Source organism: Oncorhynchus mykiss, chromosome 12, assembly GCF_013265735.2.
Source record: "Oncorhynchus mykiss isolate Arlee chromosome 12, USDA_OmykA_1.1, whole genome shotgun sequence".
In the NCBI taxonomy this organism is placed as follows: Eukaryota; Metazoa; Chordata; class Actinopteri; order Salmoniformes; family Salmonidae; genus Oncorhynchus; species Oncorhynchus mykiss.
Window position 1 is genome coordinate 36,946,458 of NC_048576.1, and position 21,079 is coordinate 36,967,536.

Genomic DNA, 21,079 nt, shown 5'->3' on the forward strand with positions numbered 1-21,079 from the left:
TGTATATTTTTTAATTGCATTACAATGATTTGTATTGTATTTTATTTTTAAATAATAAAAATAGTCTTCGAGCAAAACGTTACGTGACTTTGGTCACACGCCGTTTCCCGTTAAATTGAGTTTTAAATGGAGGACAGCTCATATGACTGGCACTGGCATAACCCAATGGCAGTGCTGATGCAGCAGTTCCGTACTAGCTTTGGACCAATACACCGTGGATGGGCGTGTAACGTCCCGCCCACCCGAAGTGCTTCCTTGCTGCGCAAATGTGATTTCATTCGGGAACTACCCAACAGCAGAGTGAGGTAAAGGCAGAAAAGCAGGTGCAACTAAAATATCCAAAATGTCGCTGTCAAATAAACTCACCCTGGACAAGGTGGACGTGAAGGGGAAGCGCGTGATCATGAGGTGAGTTCGAATTGAGCCATCGGAAAGGGGGTTATTGGTGCTTTCAAGATAACTGGGAAAACGAGGTCAAATCAGTGATCTTCAGGTCGGAAAGTCGAAGTTCAAAAATATGCCCGAGTTTGCGACTTGTAATTCTGAGTTGGATGACCGTTAAACGATATCCTTAGTCGTACTCGTTTTTTCCGAGTTCGCAGTGGTCATGAACGCAGCATTAGACATCGCACTGTGATTCGTTACAAATGAGCGACGCTTGATACTTTAGCTTTGGAAACATTCACGATACATTGTTATCGAAGAGCTACATTGAACTTAATTGCAGTTAAAATATACATTTGGTTGGCTTTTAAAAATATCGCCTAGTCAGACCGTTATTGTTTCTTCGTGGTGATACGGGTCCTCACTATTTACCATAGCCACAAAGTCAGAAATTCCGCTTATTTCAAATCTTGTTTCAAACCTAATCTTAACCACACTGCTAACCTTCTGCCTAACCCTAACCTTAAATGAAGAACAAATGACATTTTTGTTTTAATGAATTCTTATCATATAGCCAATTTTGACCTTGTGGCTGTTGTAACTACTGAAAACCGGCGATGCATGTGCAGTCAGCATGTAGGCCACAATGTGACAGATCACCTAGTTTGCCACTCTAGCTAGCTATACTGAACAAAACATATAAACGCAACAATTTCAAATATTTTACCGAGTTACCGTTTTATATAAGGAAATCAGTCAATTTAAATGCATTCATTAGGCCCTAATCTATGGATTTCACTTTACTGGGAATACAGATTTGCATCTGTTGGTCAGGGACATGGATCAGAACCAGTTAGTATCTGGTGTGACCACCATTTGCCTCATGCAGTGCGACACCACCTTTTGCATGGAGTTGATCAGGCTGTTGAATATGCCCTGTGGAATGTTGTCCCACTCCTTTTCAATGGCTGTGCAAAGTTGTGGGATATTGGTGGGAACTGGAACACGCTGTCTTACATGTTGTTCCAGAGCATCCTAAACATGCCATGAAAAAAAACTGACATTTTCAGCTTCCAGGAATTGTGTACAGAGCCTTGCGACATGGGACCGTGCATTATCATGCTGAAACATGAGGTGATGGCGGCAGATGAATGGCACAAAGGACCTCAGGATCTTGTCATGGTACCTCTGTGCATTCAAATTTCCATCAATAAAATCAATTGTGCTTGTTGTCCATAGCTTATGTCTGCCCATACCATAACCATACCGCCACCATTGGGCACTCTGTTCACAGAGTGGGCAAACCGCTTGCCCACATGACGGCTTATGGTAGAGAAATTAGCATTACATTATCTGACAACAGCTCTGGCGGGATGGACATTCCTGTAGTCAGCATGCCAATTGCACACTTCCTCAACAGGAGACCTCTGTGGCATTGTGTTGTGACAAAACTGCACATTTTAGTGGCCTTTTATTGTCCCCAGCACAAGATGCACCTGTGTCATGATCATGCTGTTTAATCAGCTTCTTGATATGCCACACCTTTCAGGTGGCTGGATTATCTGGGAAAAGTAGAAATGCTCACTAACAGGGATGTAAACATTTGTGCACAAAATTGGAGCGAAATAAGCTTTTTGTGAGTATGTAACATTTCTGGGATCTTTTATTTTAGCTCATGAAAGATGAGACCAACACTTTCCATGTTGCATTTTATATTTTTGTTCAGTGTAGTTAGCTAACATTATAGGTTTACAGAGTAACGTCTAACAATACAAATCATTGTTTTCTATTTCCGGGGTAATATTTGTGTAAACTCTTGAATTGTGTTCTGTGGGTGTCACTGAGTAGGCTGTTAGCTTATTTCATGGGGTGCATTGTCCATAGGTTAGGCTGTACAGTGCAATTTGAATATTCAATATGCACAATAGGCTGACTGGGAAGGTGATTTCACACAGTCAATGTCCTGCAATAAGAGCTAAGACAATATGTGTGTAATCTCCTGATTTTCCCCCGTGTCACTGAATATGCTGATACCCCATGGGTATCACGGGTGCACAATCCATATAAAGCTGTACAGTGCATATAAGTATACCCCCAATTAAATGATGCAGTTTAATACATCCAGTGGGATTTCAAGTTTTTGTTTATGTATTATTTATAAACTAATTACATGTGACCGATTCCAAGCTTGCCACTCTAGCTAGGTAGTTAGCTGGCTAACATTATAGATTTACAGAGTCATGTCTAACAATGCTAATTATTTATTTCTAAACTATTTTTGGGTTAATCATTTCGATTGACTGTAAATACGTTTTATACATGCTTATGGTGTTATTGTACAGAGTTTCTAAACCCAGAGGCGCAACATTGCAAGACTTCCGCAAACGCTTGCGAAACAGACCAGGCCGGGGTTTGAATAGTTGGACATGTTATTACTCCAACCTCGTGAAACAGACCAGGCCGGGGTTTGAATAGTTGGACATGTTATTACTCCAACCTCGTGAAACAGACCAGGCCGGTGTTTGAATAGTTGGACATGTTATTACTCCAACCTCGTGAAACAGACCAGGCCGGGGTTTGAATAGTTGGACATGTTATTACTCCAACCTCGTGAAACAGACCAGGCCGGGGTTTGAATAGTTGGACATGTTATTACTCCAACCTCGTGAAACAGACCAGGCCGGTGTTTGAATAGTTGGACATGTTATTACTCCAACCTCGTGAAACAGACCAGGCCGGGGTTTGAATAGTTGGACATGTTATTACTCCAACCTCGTGAAACAGACCAGGCCGGTGTTTGAATAGTTGGACATGTTATTACTCCAACCTCGTGAAACAGACCAGGCCGGGGTTTGAATAGTTGGACATGTTATTACTCCAACCTCGTGAAACAGACCAGGCCGGGGTTTGAATAGTTGGACATGTTATTACTCCAACCTCGTGAAACAGACCAGGCCGGGGTTTGAATAGTTGGACATGTTATTACTCCAACCTCGTGAAACAGACCAGGCCGGTGTTTGAATAGTTGGACATGTTATTACTCCAACCTCGTGAAACAGACCAGGCCGGGGTTTGAATAGTTGGACATGTTATTACTCCAACCTCATGAAAGTGACAAACGGACACATTTTTGTCAAACTACTCCATATCGAAGGGGTGCCTTTGATTTGATGGCCTGCACATGGGCAGTTAGGCGCGTGACGATTGTTGGACCTGATGACGTGCATGCGCTTAGCTAGCCAACAACGCCATGACATCGCCTACAGGTGTGATCTGGGATTTCTATTGAAGGAGCAGTTTTAGCCTATCTTCCTACTATACTTTCTATGGTTATTGTTCACTTTTCACACAATGATTATATATATTTTTTTACTCTGCTGCTATGGTCACTGGCAGCTGTCAACCTCCATGTGTGGAATGTGTGGTTTGCCTTCAAAATGAAAGTCCCTAATTGAAAGCGATGCAAATGGATACAAATAGTGAAATCATTACATATTTGGATTGATTAGATGATGCTAAACAATGTTGGAATGTTACATAATTTGTAAAAACAAATAATATATATATATATATTTGTCAATAAACATAAACTAATCCCACTTGATGTGTTAGACTGCATAATTGAATTGGGGGCAACCTATAGATTTGTGCACCCATGAAACGGGGAATCGGCATAATCGGTGACACCAACAGAACACAATTCTCAAGAGTTAACACAAAAATTAGCTTCTTAGCTCTTATTGCAGGACTTTGACTGTGGGAAATCATAGGTAAGGCTATACAGTGCATAGAAGTATTCCCCCAATGCAATTATGCCGTCTAATACATCCAGTGGGACAACAACAAAAACATACTTAAATAAAATTGTCTTTATATTGTTTTTAGAATGTTGTCCTTTAAACATTTAATTGAAATACTGTGGAAATTCCACAGCTCCTACTGAGGAGTGCAAATATGTCCAACCGTGTCTTCAAAGCGTCTCAATGGCCAATAAATAGCGTCAGCAATCCAGTGTTTATATTCATTATTGGTTTCCACCTCAAAGTCGAAAGTGCGTACACATCGTTGGATTACTTCTTGGAGCAAATTTATTTAATGTAACAATTCAAACGAACCACCTGCAACTATAGTCGTGGCCAAAAGTTTTGAATGACACAAGTATTACTTTTCACAAAGTCTGCTGCCTCAGTTTGTATGATGGCAATTTGCATATGCTCCAGAATGTTATGAAGAGTGATCAGATGAATTGCAATTAATTGCAATTTCTCTCTTTGCCATACAAATAAACTGAATCCCAAAAAACATTTCCACTGCATTTCAGCCCTGTCACGAAAGGACCAGCTGACATCATGTCAGTGAGTCTCTCGTAAACACAGGTGTGAGTGTTGACGAGGACAAGGCTGGAGATCACTCTGGCATGCTGAGTTCGAATAACAGACTGGAAGCTTCAAAAGGAGTGTGGTGCTTGGAATCATTGATCTTCCTCTGTCAACCATGGTTACCTGGAAGGAAACGTGTGCCGTCATCATTGCTTTGCACAAAAAGGGCTTCACAGGCAAGGATATTGCTGCCAGTAAGATTGCACCTAATCAACCATTTATTGGATCATCAAGAACTTCAAGGAGAGCGGTTCAATTGTTGTGAAGAAGGCTTCAGGACGCCCAAGAAAGTCCAGCAAGCGCCAGGACCGTCTCAAGTTGATTCAGCTGCGGGATCGGGGCACCACCAGTACAGAGTTTGCTCAGGAATGGCAGCAGGCAGGTGTGAGTCATCTGTACGCACAGTGAGGCAAAGACTTTTGGAGGATGGCCTGGTGTCAAGAAGGGCAGCAAAGAAGCTACTTCTCTCCAGGAAAAACATCAGGGACAGACTGATATTCTGCAAAAGGTACAGGGATTGGACTGCTGAGGACTGGGGTCAAGTAATTTTCTCTGAATCCCCTTTCCAATTGTTTGGGGCATCTGGAAAAAAGCTTGTCCGGAGAAGACAAGGTGAGCGCCACCATCAGCCCTGTGTCATGCCAACAGTAAAGCATCCTGAGACCATTCATGTGTGGGGTTGCTTCTCAGGCAAGGGAGTGGCTCACTCACAATTTTGCCTAAGAACACAGCCATGAATAAAGAATGGTACCAGCACATCCTCCAAGAGCAACTTCTCCCAACCATCCAGGAACAGTTTGGTGACGAACAATGCCTTTTCCAGCATGATTGAGCACCTTTCCATAAGGCAAAAGTGATAACTAAGTGGCTCGGGGGACCCAAAATATCGATGTTTTGTTCATGGCCAGGAAACTCCCCAGACTTTAATCCCATTGAGAACTTGTTGTCAATCCTCAAGAGGCGGGTGGACACACAAAAACCCACCAATTCTGACAAACTCCAAGCATTGATTATGCAAGAATGGGCTGCCATCAGTCAGGATGTGGCCCAGAAGTTAATTGACAGCATGCCAAGGCAGATTGCGGAGGTCTTGAAAAAGAGGGGTCAACACTGCAAATAATGACTCTTTGCATCAACTAGATGTAACTGTCAATAAAAGCCTTTGACACTTATGAAAAACTTGTAATTATACTTCAGTATTCCATATTAACATCTGACAAAAATATCTAAAGACACTGAAGCAGCAAACATTAGGAAAATTAATATTTGTGTCGTTCTCTCAACTTTTGGCCACGACTGTAATACATGGAAGTTTAGAAGATGTGTTATCTTCCAAGTTGGGAATTGAAGACATATCGCCAAGTAAAGCTTGGTCTAACATTTCTGTGTTACACTTACCATTACCTACCTCATAACGCATATCAGCCAGCTGGAACAGTAATAATGGTCTTACTTGGTGACATTTTTAATAGGTATATTTTGGGTACTTCAGCAGGTGATGCATGCCACCACTCGTGACAGGTAGGTAGTTGTTGTTGTCTCACGTTTTCCCTATTCAAACCAATTACATGCCATAGGAGTGATGCAGAATGGATGCAAGCATCCCTAAAATGTTAATTGCAACAATTTTTAAGTTAATTTGCTTTAAGATGATATCCGAGTTAAAGTACAAAGCTCTAAGCTGCGGATACTCTACTGTATTTATATTCAATAAGATAGTTAATCTTAAACACCATCCTATCCATTTTAGCTGATGGCATTTGCTTAGATATTGTTGTCATGTGTGGCTCCCAGGGGTGCTTCAGTACACTGAAAAACGACACCCACTTTTAAATGTCATAGGGCATCCTGGAGTCCCCAGCTCCATGTACCCATGATGACTGCAGGAGATGCATTAGGCCTTTTCCTTCCTAAAGGTCAAATCCACACTCCTATCAACACAGATGACTTAAAGCGAGTGTAGGACAGAGTTTGGGAAACCCTAAGACCCCCCTTTAGTGCACTACACAGCTGATTAAAATAACCAACTCATAATCAGGCTGTGTAGTGCTGGGGTAAAAACAAAAATGTGGACCCAGCAGGGGCCCCAGGACTGAGTTTGGGAAACCCTGGGGTAGACAAATTACTATGACAATATCTCATCACATTCCATCCTGGGCTTGCCATAACATGCATATCTGTCTGTACATCCTACTTCTATGAAGTGGCATTGCTTATTTGTGCAGAATAGGACAAACTGTGACTGACTGTCAGGACCTTGGGCTGTTATGGAGACTTTGTTCGCTCTACCACAGCAGTCTGGCAGGCCTGTGCCAAGCCTGTCAAGCAGCCAATGTGCTGGCCTTATTCTGCATATATGCATATCCTTGCTCCACCTTCAATCTTTTATCCCTCGTATAAAACACCTGCCTTTATGGCCCTGTAGTGTAAGGTGCAGGTTAAACAAATGGTAGCTTATTACAAGGGCATCACTAGTGCGGCTGTGAATTGTTCCCATTTACCCATTTTGAAGGGGTCATTGCTAACAAAGGCATTCCATAGCAGTGTCATTCTTCCCCTATGCTGACCGTAGGGTTCTAGTACAATAGAGTACGGTTGTGGCACACATTGCCTGATCCTGCACTTCACTGCATCAAGTGGGCCGGAGGAGAAACCGAGAGGGGGATGGAGTTAGGTAATGGGCAGGAGAATGAGGGATGCAGCATGTTCTCATGTCACTGTGGGCGTCATACAGGAAAGTGTTTGGCTGTTGAATCATTTCCATTCAATACTAAGCCCAGTGTCATGGACACGTTTTATAAGGGTTGCAAAGCCACTGGTAATTTACCAAAGTTACCAGAATCTTCAGTAATTTTGGTTCTCATGAGAAAATCTATCGTAAGTTTGGTAATTTATACTGGAATAACTTTTTTATTTTTATTTTTTTAAAGTATTCTATTATACAGTATATGTCTGTTCATGAGTTTCTAGTAGATAGACAATATGGTTTGAGGGAACATCTAATCAACAATGGAATTATTTTAAATTATCTCTGCAACTGTATAAGTTTGACATTTTTTGACAACTGCCACCAGTTTGACACAAACATTGACGACAAATACATATTGACACAGTTAAATAAATCTTAGTAAAAATATATAAAGGATATTTCATTTTGAAACCCTCATTAAACACCCATTGTATTTACTAACCTTATTTATATTTAGGATAATGTTTTACAGCTTTGTCATTCTATTTTTATATATTCAATTATTTCATATTTTACATGTGATAAGGCCACACAGAGGGCCAGAGCTGATTGGACACCCAAAAGGGCCACTAGATGTCTTGTGATAGGTTACATAAAATCCTTAAAAGATACCAACATTCTAGTAGTTTACTGGTAAACGTAGTTTCCAGTAATATACCCTTTCTTTTCAACCATACATTTTATAATGCTCAAAACACTTAGTATTACTGTGCCCAAAGCTGAATGTTATACATGTCTTTTGCAGGGTTGATTTCAATGTGCCAATGAAGGACCATAACATAACGAACAACCAGAGGTAATAATGAGCTTGTTTTCATTTTATCATCTTCAGTAACTAATACACATGATTAGACCAAGTGCTACTAGTTTATTCTATAGGAGCCCGATTCCAGCCTTTGCTCATACTGTGTGCCTGTGTATTCCAGGATCAAGGCTGCTGTCCCCACCATCAAGCACTGTCTTGACCATGGGGCCAAGGCTGTGGTGCTGATGAGCCACTTGGGTCGTCCTGATGGGAACCCCATGCCTGACAAATTCTCCCTGAAGCCTGTGGCTGCCGAGCTCAAGAGCCTGCTGGGCAAGTGAGTGAGACCTCATGGCATAGCTGGCTATTACCATGCTGCGAGTGAAATATAACTCTTGTATGTGTGTTACTGTGCCATTGACTGAGTTGTACCAATGAATGAATTGGTATGATCTCTATTGACACACTTTGGTTCTCTCAACTGACAATGTTTCAGTGAGGTGTCTGAATAAAGTACTCAATCGTGCATGTGTTGCACCCATTTTCAGGGATGTGCACTTCCTGAAGGACTGCGTAGGTCCCGACGTAGAGAAGGCCTGTGCTGACCCTGCCGCCGGTTCAGTCATCCTCCTGGAGAACCTGAGGTTCCACGTTGCAGAGGAGGGCAAGGGCAAGGACGCCTCCGGAAACAAGGTTGGTCAACGACTGCAGTAGCCATTCCCAGAGGCCCTTTCTATTTACATAAAATGAGGGCTCCTACCCTGCAGAGGCCCAAGCTGCAACTGTCACTCCTTTGGTGTTGGCGTCAGCAGAGCTGCTAAAGGCATCACAGATGAAAATAGAGCCAAGCTGCAAAATAATGACGCATCAGTCAGCCATCTGACCTGAAAAGCAGGAATTTTGTAATTTGGAGACCAATGTACAGAAAATGGCGTCTCATCTGTTTGAGGAGTACAGCCACAAATTACTGCGTCACTGAGTACATCCATACTAAAACTGTTAGCAGGTCTTAAGAAGGTTGCACCACTGAGAGTATTATGTAAATGCATAGGTTTATAGGATGAGTTTCCTGTAGTGTCTGTGCCTGCCTGTATCAATGGCCAGGATTCTACCTCTACTTCTCCATCTCCTCTCATTTACCTGAGATGCAGCCCTGACCTGCTGACATTTGAGTGAAGGGCAGTGGGTTGTCTCGGGTCTAGCGTTTTGCTTTTCTTGTCTTGTGAGCCCTGGCTGATATGCAACCCTTTTAAAGAGGGAGGAGATTGGGAAGGGGGGTAGCTGTCGACCTTTCACAAAATCCCTCGATGGCTGGGGGGTGGCAGGCGACAGAGTAGGTAAGTCTAGATGTTACCCCTAACTGCTGATTCGGGGTCAGATCTTTTTCATTCATCTTATGCTTGAGGATAGGATTGGGGGATAGTGTAATCCGATCCCAGCTCTGTGGTTAAGGGCAAGGTCTATGATGACCTGGACTACTGTACTTGTGCCAACTCCTGGCATTTGGATGGGACACCATAGATCAGCCATGACCTTTCTGTGACCTTTCTGTGAAAGAGTCAAGAACTTTGCTGTTAAAGGTCAGTAGGAACGTTATTATAAAGTACTTACAGTACCCTCGTCATGCAGTCCACTCCCCTGGCATCACTGCAGTATATTCACCACGTGCTCCTATAGATACACTATCTACAATTGGCTGTTCAAAGAAAAACGAACCATGGGTTTACAGTCTTCTGGCCCGTAGACTACTTTCAGAGTGAGGGACCCTCTAACATTAATATTAGGTTGTAAAATACAGAACTTCCCCTTTGAGTTTATGTTCAGTAGTGCTGAGCGATTAGAGCTTTTTTTTGAGGTTGGTTCGATTATTACAAAATTACGGTTTTCGGTTTCAATTATCATTTTTGACATTAAATGCACTATGTATTATTTGGGCTGAATGCTGTCACACAGAATAAAACAATTAATATAAGTTTTAAAATTTAAGGAATGGTAGTGACGTTCCATAACTGCTTACCACTTATTAACCATAATTTACTTTAATTAAATATTAGTTTTATTTTACTTTTATTTCGTTCCAAGTCATCTCATATCTATAGAGCTGCTACCTATATGCTGTCTAACAAAATCACAATTTTAGTAGATATTCAGCAGTATTTTGAATTACAACTATCAATCACTTAAGATATAAGATATAATATATTTTCAGGTAGAGATACCTCGCAATGCAACTGCTTTCTATCCCTCTCGATCACCCATTCTCCCTTCTCTCAAACTCTGCCTGCTCCACACCGTTGGTATTATAGCTCAGTGCTCCACACAGACTGGATAAGTAGGCGTGTGTGTAATGGATTATGGTCATTGTAAATAATTACCACTTTTTTTTGCGCTGAACTGTAGAATATTGGCCTGTTGGAAACTACAACATCCTACTACATGCACAGTTCAGGCTTGATCTGATTTCTCTCTACAGAAACTGTTCACTAATGCTCTAAGTGGAGCCCAGCGTTTGACCATTTGTGTAAACCACCCTTTGTTTGGTACCTTTATTCTGTGGCGTGTGTGAGCCTCTGAATTGTCTTGCATCACTACATTTCTATGTCACACTAGGGTTGCACATTTTGGGGAATATTCAGAGGTAGAAACTTTCCGTGGGAATTAACGGGAATATTGTGGAATTAACAGAAATATATGCAAATTAATATTAATACGATTTAAATGTAGATGTTTTTTTGCATTGGATATGTTTACCATATGGAGACAAACATAAACCTTATCATAAGTAGACATAATTGCAAATTATTAAATCCTTCCAATAGAAATAAAAACTATTTAGTTACGAATTGAACTTTAATTAAATGAGTTGACTCGTCACATGGCATGATTTCACTGAACAACAGAAGGGAATATTGAATGATCCCCAGTGATCCATCACATCTCCCAAAAATATTTTCAACATAGATCTGTAAATTGAGTCTAGAAACTAAAGCTTTGGTTGTCTTCCTCTCAGGCGTTTGTCTTCTCCCTGGACCTCCTCAATGTCCACCTCTTGAACATCAGACTGAGGCCTCATCTTCACTGTCACTTTCCAACCTTGTTGAGGATGGCTCGTTGTCAGGCTCAAAAAGCATCAAATTTGCCCGGATGGCCACCAATTTTTCAACCCTTGTATTGGTCAGCCTGTTGTGTGCGTGTTCCCAAACAAGGACCAGTTATGCTCTGAGGCGGCTGATGTTGGTGGGATTTGGAGGATGATGGAGGCAACGGGGGAAAGGGCCTCAGATTCACAAAGTCCCTTCCACCAGGTGGCTGATGAGATATGTTGGCATGACTGCCATATTGCATCTCCATTCCAAAGCCCTTGCTTGGAAGTGTACTTCGCCAGACTGCCAATAACCTTGCCCTCATCCAAGCCAAGGTGGCGAGACACTGTAGTGATCTCTGCACCAGACAGGATGCTCTTGCCAGCATACTTGGGGTCCAACAAGAACGCTGCAGCGTGTATGGGCTTCAGGCAGAAGTCTTCATACTTTGATGTATTTCAGAACTGCAGTTTCGTCTGCTTGGAGCAACAGTGAAGTGGGCAGGGCAGTATGGATTTATTCTCTTACATCTGCAAGCAGACCGGATGGCATTGTCTCCCTCAATCCATGCAATGGCTACTGCTGTAGGTTTCAGGCTGCTTTACCACTCTCTCCCAAAATACATCATCCAGGAGGATCCTCTTGATTGGGCTGTCCATATCGGCAGACTGTGATAGGGCCATTTCTTGGAGAGACTCCTTCCCCTCCAGGAGACTGTCAAACATGATGACAACACCACCCCAACGGGTGTTTCTGGGCAGATTCAATGTGGTGCTCTTATTCTTCTCACTTTTCTTGGTGAGGTAGATTGCTGCCATATCTTGATGACCCTTCACATACCGAACCATTTCCTTGTCTCTCTTGTAGAGTGTATCCATTGTTTTCAGTGTCATGAAGTCCTTGAGGCGCAGATTCAATTCATGAGCAGCACAGCCAATGGGTGTGATGTGAGGGTATGACTTCTCCACTTTAGACCAAGCAGCCTTCATGTTCGCAGCATTGTCTGTCATCAATGCAATACCTTCTGTGGTCCAAGGTCATTGATGACTGCTTTCAGCTCATCTGCAATGTAGAGACCGGTGTGTCTGTTGTCCCTTGTGTCTGTGCTCTTGTAGAATTCTGGTTGAGGGGTGGAGATGATGTAGTTAATTATTCCTTGCCCATGAACATTTGACCACCCATCAGATGATTGCAATGTAGTCTGCTTTCTCTATGATTTGCTTGACTTGCACTTGAACTCTGCATCCAGCAGTAGATAAAGCATGTCTGGTTGGAGGGGTGTATGCTGGGTGAAGAACATTCAGAAATCTCTTCCAACACACATTGCCTGTGAGCATCAGAGGTGAACCAGTTGAATACACAGCTCGAGCAAGACATTCATCAGCATTTCTCTACGTTCTTCCATCGAGTCAAACTTATTCCAGGAGGACCATGGGGGTAGTTTAACCAAAATATGCCAAAATACCTAGAATTGCCTTATGTGCATCCTACAATTTATTTTTTTTACTGTTTTAAGCTAACTTTTATGATGAATTTAAGCATAACTTCCCATGGAAAATTTCTGGGCGTTTACCGGAAGGTTTCCGACCCTTTGCAACCCTATGTCACACCCAGTGTTCTGCCACACCGGTGGAGGTAATACAGGCACAGCTTTATCTGGTGGCCTAGAGGTGTAGTGCATGAGAGAATTCGGAGCGCTCACACATTTGCACCAAAATAATTGCAGACATTCATGGATGGATGACAGGTCCCCCTCACTGTTCCATGGCTGCAGGGAGAAGGCATAGAAGTACTGCCAGAAGCTCAAAGGGAGCTCCTCCTAAACATCCTGAAGAAACCACCAGGTGTCCAGAGATGTGAAATGGATAAAGGGTCAAAGGAGCTATGGAAAGCTCTAAATAACATGATGGATGTGGCGCTAGATGTGCACCAAAAAGCCTGGCAAGCAGAACCAGATGCTTTGGCCAATAGTGGTACTCTACAGTGTATTGTCAGCATGGAGAATGGACACTTAATCATCCAGTCCCCTGAGGAAGAAGGGTTTGGGCAAGAAGGCCAAGTTTCTGTCAGCAAGCCAGATAATGGGGCAAATGAGCTAAAGGCTCAGCTAACTGCCGAAGCTGAGAAAAGGAAGAAGGCTGAAGAAAGCCTGCTGAAACAAGGAGTCGTTCTACAGAAAGAGCAACAGCGAGCCGCCAAGCTGGAGAAGTATTGGAGCGAGACTTTGCAGGAGCTGCAAACTTTGAAATGGGTAACTAGAAGAAAATGTGCTCCACATGATGAAGCTGAAGAGTTGAAGAGGAGGCTAAAGATTTTTCAAGATCTCCTCTGCAAAACTGAAGAGGAGAAAAAGTGTCTTCGAGAAGAGATTGAAGACCTCAATGAAGAATGCACAGTCCAGAGAGAGCGCATTGAGAACCTGAAGCGGGAGAAGGGTGAATTACAAGCCAAAGTGGTAGAACTAGTGCAGGTAACTGAGGGTCAAGATGAACAAACCCAGACTGGGGAGTCTTCAACTGTTTCTCAAGATGAAAGCTGCCAGACCAGCACATTAATAGATGGTCACAGCCAGACGGACACCCAATCATATTTCATCTCTGTGATTAATCAAACAGACTGTCTTGGTAAATCTCACAAGAATGAAGTATCTCAGACCTGTCCATCACATGTTGGTGTTAACCATGATGCCTGTGAGTATGACCCCAGTGCACTGCAGAAGGCCCAGTGCACTCAAGAAGAAGAGTGGTGGTGGGATTCTGAGCAGGAGATGGATGATGAGTGCTATGCGCTCAACTACCAGGAACCCACAAACTCGGTGAGTGAATCCATTTTCATATGGGGACGATTATGGGAAACATTCAGAACCAGAGAGGAAGAAGGATGTATGACTAACAACCATGGAAACTAGTCTCGCCTCCCAAAAGGTTGCAGCTGCCAGCACCCAATTCGCCACAACAAAGACCGCTCAAATGATTGGACCACGTTTGGACCATTTCTATAACTCACCTTTTTGATTTAAGAAATACACCAGCTTCTGCCTGGTTTTGAATTGTGCCTTGTGTGTCGAGCCTCTGAATTGTCTCATATCACTACGCTCCTAGGTGCCACACCAAGTGTTCTGACTCGTATTATAAACCCTTAATACAGTTGCGGAACATGGATAGATGATATGGGCTATATTGATGAATGTGGAAAATGGCTTATTTTATATCATCCCATGTAGTATTTATTAATTGATGTCATCAATATGAATAAATTAGGCCTCTGTTTGCTGCACAATAGGCCGTACAGTTCTGTCTGATAGGTTACCACCAGCAGGAGCGGTTTACACACCTGTCTATTCTCTCCTTTATCTTCTAGACCAAAGCCACCCAGGAGCAAATTGATTCCTTCAGAGCCTCTCTGTCCAAACTGGGAGACGTCTACGTCAACGATGCTTTCGGCACAGCACACAGAGCCCACAGGTAGTGGTCACCACACATTCTGTGGAGGAGTCAAGCATAAACTCTGATCTTTTGGTATCTGCTGTTTTAATGAAACTTAGAAGCCGTCACTTATTGCCACCCCTTTCTCCTATACTTTCATTTTTAAAATACTTTGTCCCTTCCTGTCATCTCCTAGATTTTTTTTTTTTTTTTTAAATAATTACAAAAATAATAGAAAGTGATTTCTTTCTCTTCCCCCAGCTCCATGGTTGGAGTGAACCTGTCCCAGAAGGCCGCAGGCTTCCTGATGAAGAAGGAGCTTGACTACTTTGCCATGGCTCTGGAGAAACCAGCCAGGCCGTTCCTGGCCATCCTCGGAGGGTAAGTAACTGGTCAAAGGACCGTTTGATGCTTTACTTTATCATGTCACTGATTGTCAACGGGGCAGGGATAGCTCTGTGATGAGTTAAGAATAAAGTACCCAGAGACCTGCATCTGCTTCTATGGTATCACTACTGGGGACTGGCTCTTCAACTGGTTGATCCAGCTAAAATAGACTGGTCTGGTCATATTATATGCACAATGAAAGCCATGCAACCTCACTTAAATATTTCTCACTGTTGCTCTCTTTCTATTCTCTCGACCACTCATTCACTCACTCTCTCTCTTTCTCTGTTGATACATCAGCCTTGGGCTGTTGTAGTATCATTCTCAAGTGCAGGATTTTTTATTTATTTTTTAATACACAGAAGGCAGTCCAGGAATTGAGACCTTAAAGCGTGTTGTGTAATACCTCAATCTGTGTGACCGTACTGTCTTTTCCTACTACTGAGCACAGCGGTGGCTGCTGAGGGGAGAACAGCTCTTAATAATGGCTGGAACGAAGTGAATGGTATCAAACTGTGTTTGATGGACTTGATACTATTCTGCTCCAGCCATGACCACGAGCCCGTCCTCCCCAATTAAGGTGCCACCAACCTCCTGTGACTTAGCACTTTACAGCCTAGCACAGTGGGAAAACTAAAGAGCGTGCGCACACACGGCTAACTACCATTGCTCACATGTTGAAATTGGCTCAGTGTTGGAGCCCATTTCAGCTGGGCATTGTGCAACCAATCAGGTTCTTTCACTGCCACAGTTCTGTATTTTCAAAGATTTTTACCCAGTTCAGCTTTTTGGACCTCTGCCAGTGACAAAGGACATTGATATGAATTGGCTAATGATAAGCCCCTCAACAATGGATGACAAATGGTAGGATTTAGCACGAAATTCATGAGACAAAAGAAACAAGTGTCAACTACAACAAACTTTTCTGTCCCAATATGACTATCTTCCTCAACTAGAATGCTTTACCATGTATGCATTATAACTCCTCTTAAGTGTTTTATAATGGATTCTAGATAAATGGGCTTCATATTATTGGGCTTTCAATGTTTTACTATGTTCAACAGTTTTTATAGAGTTTGTCTGTTGTTGTGTGCAGAGCCAAGGTCAAGGACAAGATTCAGCTGATCAACAACATGTTGGACCAGGTCAATGAGATGATCATTGGTGGTGGCATGGCCTTCACCTTCCTCAAGGTCCTTAACAACATGGAGGTGAGGACAGAAAGAGGGAGGAAGATGGGGAGGCCGTAGGGAGGGTGGGAGAAATGGAGAGATGTTACCCCTTTTTTGGCAAATTATATTTAAATCAGGTTTTTAACCTCATTTATTTAAATGAATATAACTCAGAACTCTTGTGCCTCTGCACAATGTAGTTACATTTGTTTAATGTTCGACTATGGTGTATATCACGGTTATAGTTTACGTCTTACAATGAGTGATCCTCTCCTCCCTGCCAGATCGGCACCTCCTTATACGATGATGAGGGTGCCAAGATCGTCAAGGAGCTGATGGCCAAGGCCGAGAAGAACAAGGTCAAGATCAACCTCCCCGTCGACTTCATCACCGCAGAGAAGTTTGACGAGCATGCCCAGACTGGCACCGCAACCGTGGCTGCTGGCATCCCTGCAGGCTGGATGGTGAGGAGAGCAACCTAGGTCATGTTCATTGGGGCACGCAACGTTAAACATTTTGTTACAGAATACAAAAATAAGTGCTTCCTATTGGAAAAATCCAGTGTAATCCCAACCTGATTTGTTTTTTTCCCCTCCGTTTGATGCCTAATAAACATGCACTGATTGGGTTTTATAGTCTTCTTGAAGGGTTTTTATGGGAATTTTTCTGATAGTTCTTGTGCTAGCTAGAAATTTGATATACTGTATCACTTCGAGAGCCAAATTAATTATAGGATTTTTTTATGTAAATACTGTAGATGAATACCCTCAACAACACACAAAACTGGTTGAGCTCTGTGTCCCGGTGTTACCCTCTGTTCTCTCCAGGGTCTGGACTGTGGACCAGAGAGCAACAAGCACTTCGCTGAGGCTGTAGGCAGAGCCAAGCAGATCGTGTGGAACGGCCCCGTGGGTGTGTTTGAGTTTGAGAACTTCGCCAAAGGAACCAAGAGCCTGATGGACAAAGTGGTGGAGGTCACCAAGTCAGGCTGCGTCACAATCATTGGTAAGACCCTCGACCATTGTGTTTATGTACAATGACCAAAAAACATATTTGTCCCTGCACCTAATCCCAACTTTTGCAAATAAATACACATATGATAGAGATCATTCGTTAAACAAAGCCCGCTCTTGCGCATCATGGTAAAAATAATTTATTCAAGTTTATACTTGCACTGCCATTTTGATTGGAAGCTTTGGTTCATCCACTCTTGATATCATTCTCACCGCCAGATGGTGCCAAGCACCTTTTCTTCCTCACATCTATAGTAGTGAGGGATCACTATGACAGTGAAGGATCTCTATGATTTGAATGCTACCTACCTGTTGTCTTGGTGATGCCCAGGTGGAGGCGACACCGCTACATGCTGCGCCAAATGGGGCACAGAGGACAAGGTCAGCCATGTCAGCACAGGAGGCGGAGCCAGCCTGGAGCTTCTGGAGGGTGAGTGATCGTGGTCTAATCCTTACTGGCGTCACGCTGACCTTTTGACCTATGCCCAGTTCAAAATCAGTGTCTAAGGGGATGCAGGCTAGAAAGAACAAAATTACATTTTGGTACTGTTACCAATAGTTACATCATACATGGATATGATGACTTAAGAAGTAATGCTGAAGAGTTTTTCCAAAGCAGTGACCATATTGCATGTCGTTCCTTTCTGCCCACAGGTAAAGTGTTGCCCGGTGTGAATGCCCTCAGCAGTGCCTAAGCCCCATCACCGAGGAGAGGGGGGAGTGAAGACAAATTCACCCGCCAGAGTTTGGACCCCCAGCTCCCAAGTGAAAAAGCTCTGTCTCCCACCCTGCATTAGCACCTCTACCACCATCCAGTGACCCAGATGTCAAATCACCTGCTTTCTAGTCTACTACTGTACACACGGCTGGCACAAATGGGAATGAGCTCTCTCTCACGTTTGCACCTGCACCAGATCTACATCACTGAGGAAGTGGAGGCGTTTGTAGCTGAAGCCACCCTCACATGCACTTATGTTCCTTCCTGCTGTGTTTCTCTCGAAGACGAGGGCCAGAGACCAGTCGGCTGCAGCTACAGTCGTTTTCACCATACAGGAATTTGGGAATGTGCCATGTGTTAAAGAGCGCCTGCGGGTGCATCACTCTTGTTTAGCCAGCCAGCCCTGGGAGTATTACAACCCTTCTAGTGTAAAATTGTGTGTTGTAACTCTATCTAGACCTTTTATATTTGTCCTCAGCCTCCACAAAAATGTTGGCTCTGTCAGTTGCCCCCCTTGTCTCAACCATGTCCTCCCACCTGTTATGTCATCCTTATGACCCTGTGGCTTGTAAAATAGTCGTTCCCCAGTGGGGGTTTCAGAGGGGTCGAGCTACTGTAAGTCGTGACCTGAGCAGATGCTCACGAAATAAAACACTTGGTGTAAAATATAATATATTTGACTCTTTATTTGTATGTAAGTGCCATTTTCACTGCTAATTATAAGTGTGTATGCTGAACACTGCTACATGTTTTTTATTTATTTTTTACATTTAACCTTTATTTGACTTGCCTAGTTACATAAAGAACATTCTTATTTACCTTATTTGCCTTGTTCAGGGGCAGAACGACAGATTTTTTTTTACCTTGTCAGCCGGTTGATTTGATCCAGCAACCTTTCGGTTACTGGCCCAACGCTCTAACCAATAGGGTACCTCCTGCCCCAAAACATGTACTATACTTATGCTGAATAGTGACTATTATGCTGAATACCATGGCATTACCACACAGGGTTGGGGAGTAACTGATTACATGTTGTCAAATCACATGTTATTTGTCACATACGCTGAATACAAGCTCTTAACCAAAGCTGTTTAGAAGCCTCTTGGCCCTAGACCTGGTGTTCTGGGACTGCTTGCGTTGCGGTAGCAGAGAGAACAGTCCATGACTAGGGTGGCTAGAGTCTGACAATTTTTAGGGCCTTCCTCTGACACCCCCTGGTATAGAGGTCCTGGATGAAAGGAAGCTTGGCCCCAGTGATGTACTGGGGCGTACGCACTACCCTCTAGTGCCTTGCAGTCAGAGACCGAGCAGTTGCCATACCAGGCAGTAAGGATGGTGCAGCTGTAGAACCTTCTGAGGACCCATGCCAAATCTCCTGAAGAGGAATAGGTTTTGTCGTGCCTTCACGACTGTCTTGGTGTGCTTGGACCAGGTACGTTTGTTGGTGACGCGAACACCAAGGAACTTAACTCTCAACCTGCTCCACTACATACCCGTCGATGAGAATGGGTGGGTGCTCAGTCCTCCTTTTCCTGTCCACTATCATCTCCTTAGTCTTGATCACGTTGAGGGAGAAGTTGTTGTCCTGGCATCACACGGCAAGGTCCCTGACCTCCCCTAAATGCTGTCTCGTCATTGTCAGTGATCAGACCTGCCACTGTTGTGTCATCGGCAAACTTAATGATGGTGTTGGAGTCGTGCATGGCTGTGCAGTCATGAGTGAACAGGAGTGGACTGAGCACGCACGCCTGAGGGGCCCCCGTGTTGAGGATGTGTTGTTACCTACCCTTACCACCTGGGGTGGCCTGTCAGGAAGTCCATGATCCAGTTGCAGAGGGAGGTGTTTAGTCCCAGGGTCCTTAGTGATGAGCTTTGAGGGCAGTATGGTGTTGAATGCTGAGCTGTAGTCAATGAACAGCATTCTCACATAGGTGTTATTTTTGTCCAGGTGTGAAAGGGAAGTGTGGAGTGCAACAGAGATTGCATCATCTGTGGATCTGTTGGGGTGGTATGGAAATTGGAGTGGGTTTCTGGGATAATGGTGTTGATGTGAGCCAGACTACGGGTGTGTAGTCATTTAGGCAGGTTACCTTAGTGTTCTTGGGCACAGGGACTATGGTGGTCTGCTTGAAACATGACACTTGCCAGTTGGTCAGTGCATGCACGGAGTACACGCCCTGGTAATCCGTCGGGCATTGCAGCCTTGTGAATGATGACCTGTTTAAAGGCCTTACTCACATCGCCTGCGGAGAGTGTGATCACACAGTCGTCCGAACTGACCTTGGTTAATTAGTTTGTTTAAAAACCAAAAAATAACCAACAATTCCGTTAATCGCTTAGCACTACTGTTTTCTCAATTACAGTTGATTCAGCATTGAAAAAAGGTGCAAGTTTAAATTTGTTCAACATGAGTAAGCCTGACCACCATGATGACACAGAAAATGCTTTTGATGGATATTTTTTAAATCTAAATAAAATTGAACCTTTATTTAACTAGGCAAGTCAGTTCAGAACAAATTCTTATTGCCTCTTAAAGGGAAAGTAATCCAAATGTAACAAAGTTGAGGTACTGATTACAATTTGACAGGTAAATAGTAACTGATTACATTTAGAAAGTAACCTACCTGACCCTTCTATGGCAGTGTAGCCTAGTAGTTAGTGTTGGACTAGTAACTGAAAGGTTGCAAGATTGAATCCCTGAGCTGACAAGGTTCAAAATCTGTCGTTCTGCCCCTGAACAAGGCAGTTAACCCGTTGTTCCTACGCCGTCATTGAAAATAAGAGTTTGTTCTTAATTGATTTGCCTAGTTAAATAAAGGTCAAATAAAATACTACATGTACTATGTCTACATATCTTTAAAGTGAGAATGAACAGAAATTAACATGTCTTACTCATACAACAGATTGATTTACATGATGTTAACATTGAGGTCAGGGGCTCTCCAGATTAAGTCATGAACTTCAAGAAAGGCAACATACTGGTAGCCTTTTATTTTTGTATGAATTGTGAATATATGAATGGTT

General features: G+C 43.1%; 1 protein-coding gene across 1 annotated transcript; it reads left to right on the forward strand.

The window, feature by feature from the left end:
- Nucleotides 1–218: 218 nt before the first annotated feature.
- pgk1 (phosphoglycerate kinase 1) lies at nt 219–18,726 on the forward strand. Its single transcript, XM_021623640.2, has 11 exons — nt 219–408; nt 8,258–8,308; nt 8,439–8,594; nt 8,806–8,950; nt 14,701–14,804; nt 15,027–15,146; nt 16,249–16,363; nt 16,609–16,788; nt 17,152–17,329; nt 17,669–17,767; nt 17,992–18,726. Exons 1-11 carry the CDS (start codon nt 344–346, stop codon nt 18,030–18,032), a joined length of 1,254 nt encoding a protein of 417 aa, XP_021479315.1. The 5' UTR covers nt 219–343; the 3' UTR covers nt 18,033–18,726.
- The last annotated feature ends 2,353 nt before the right edge of the window (nt 18,727–21,079 follow it).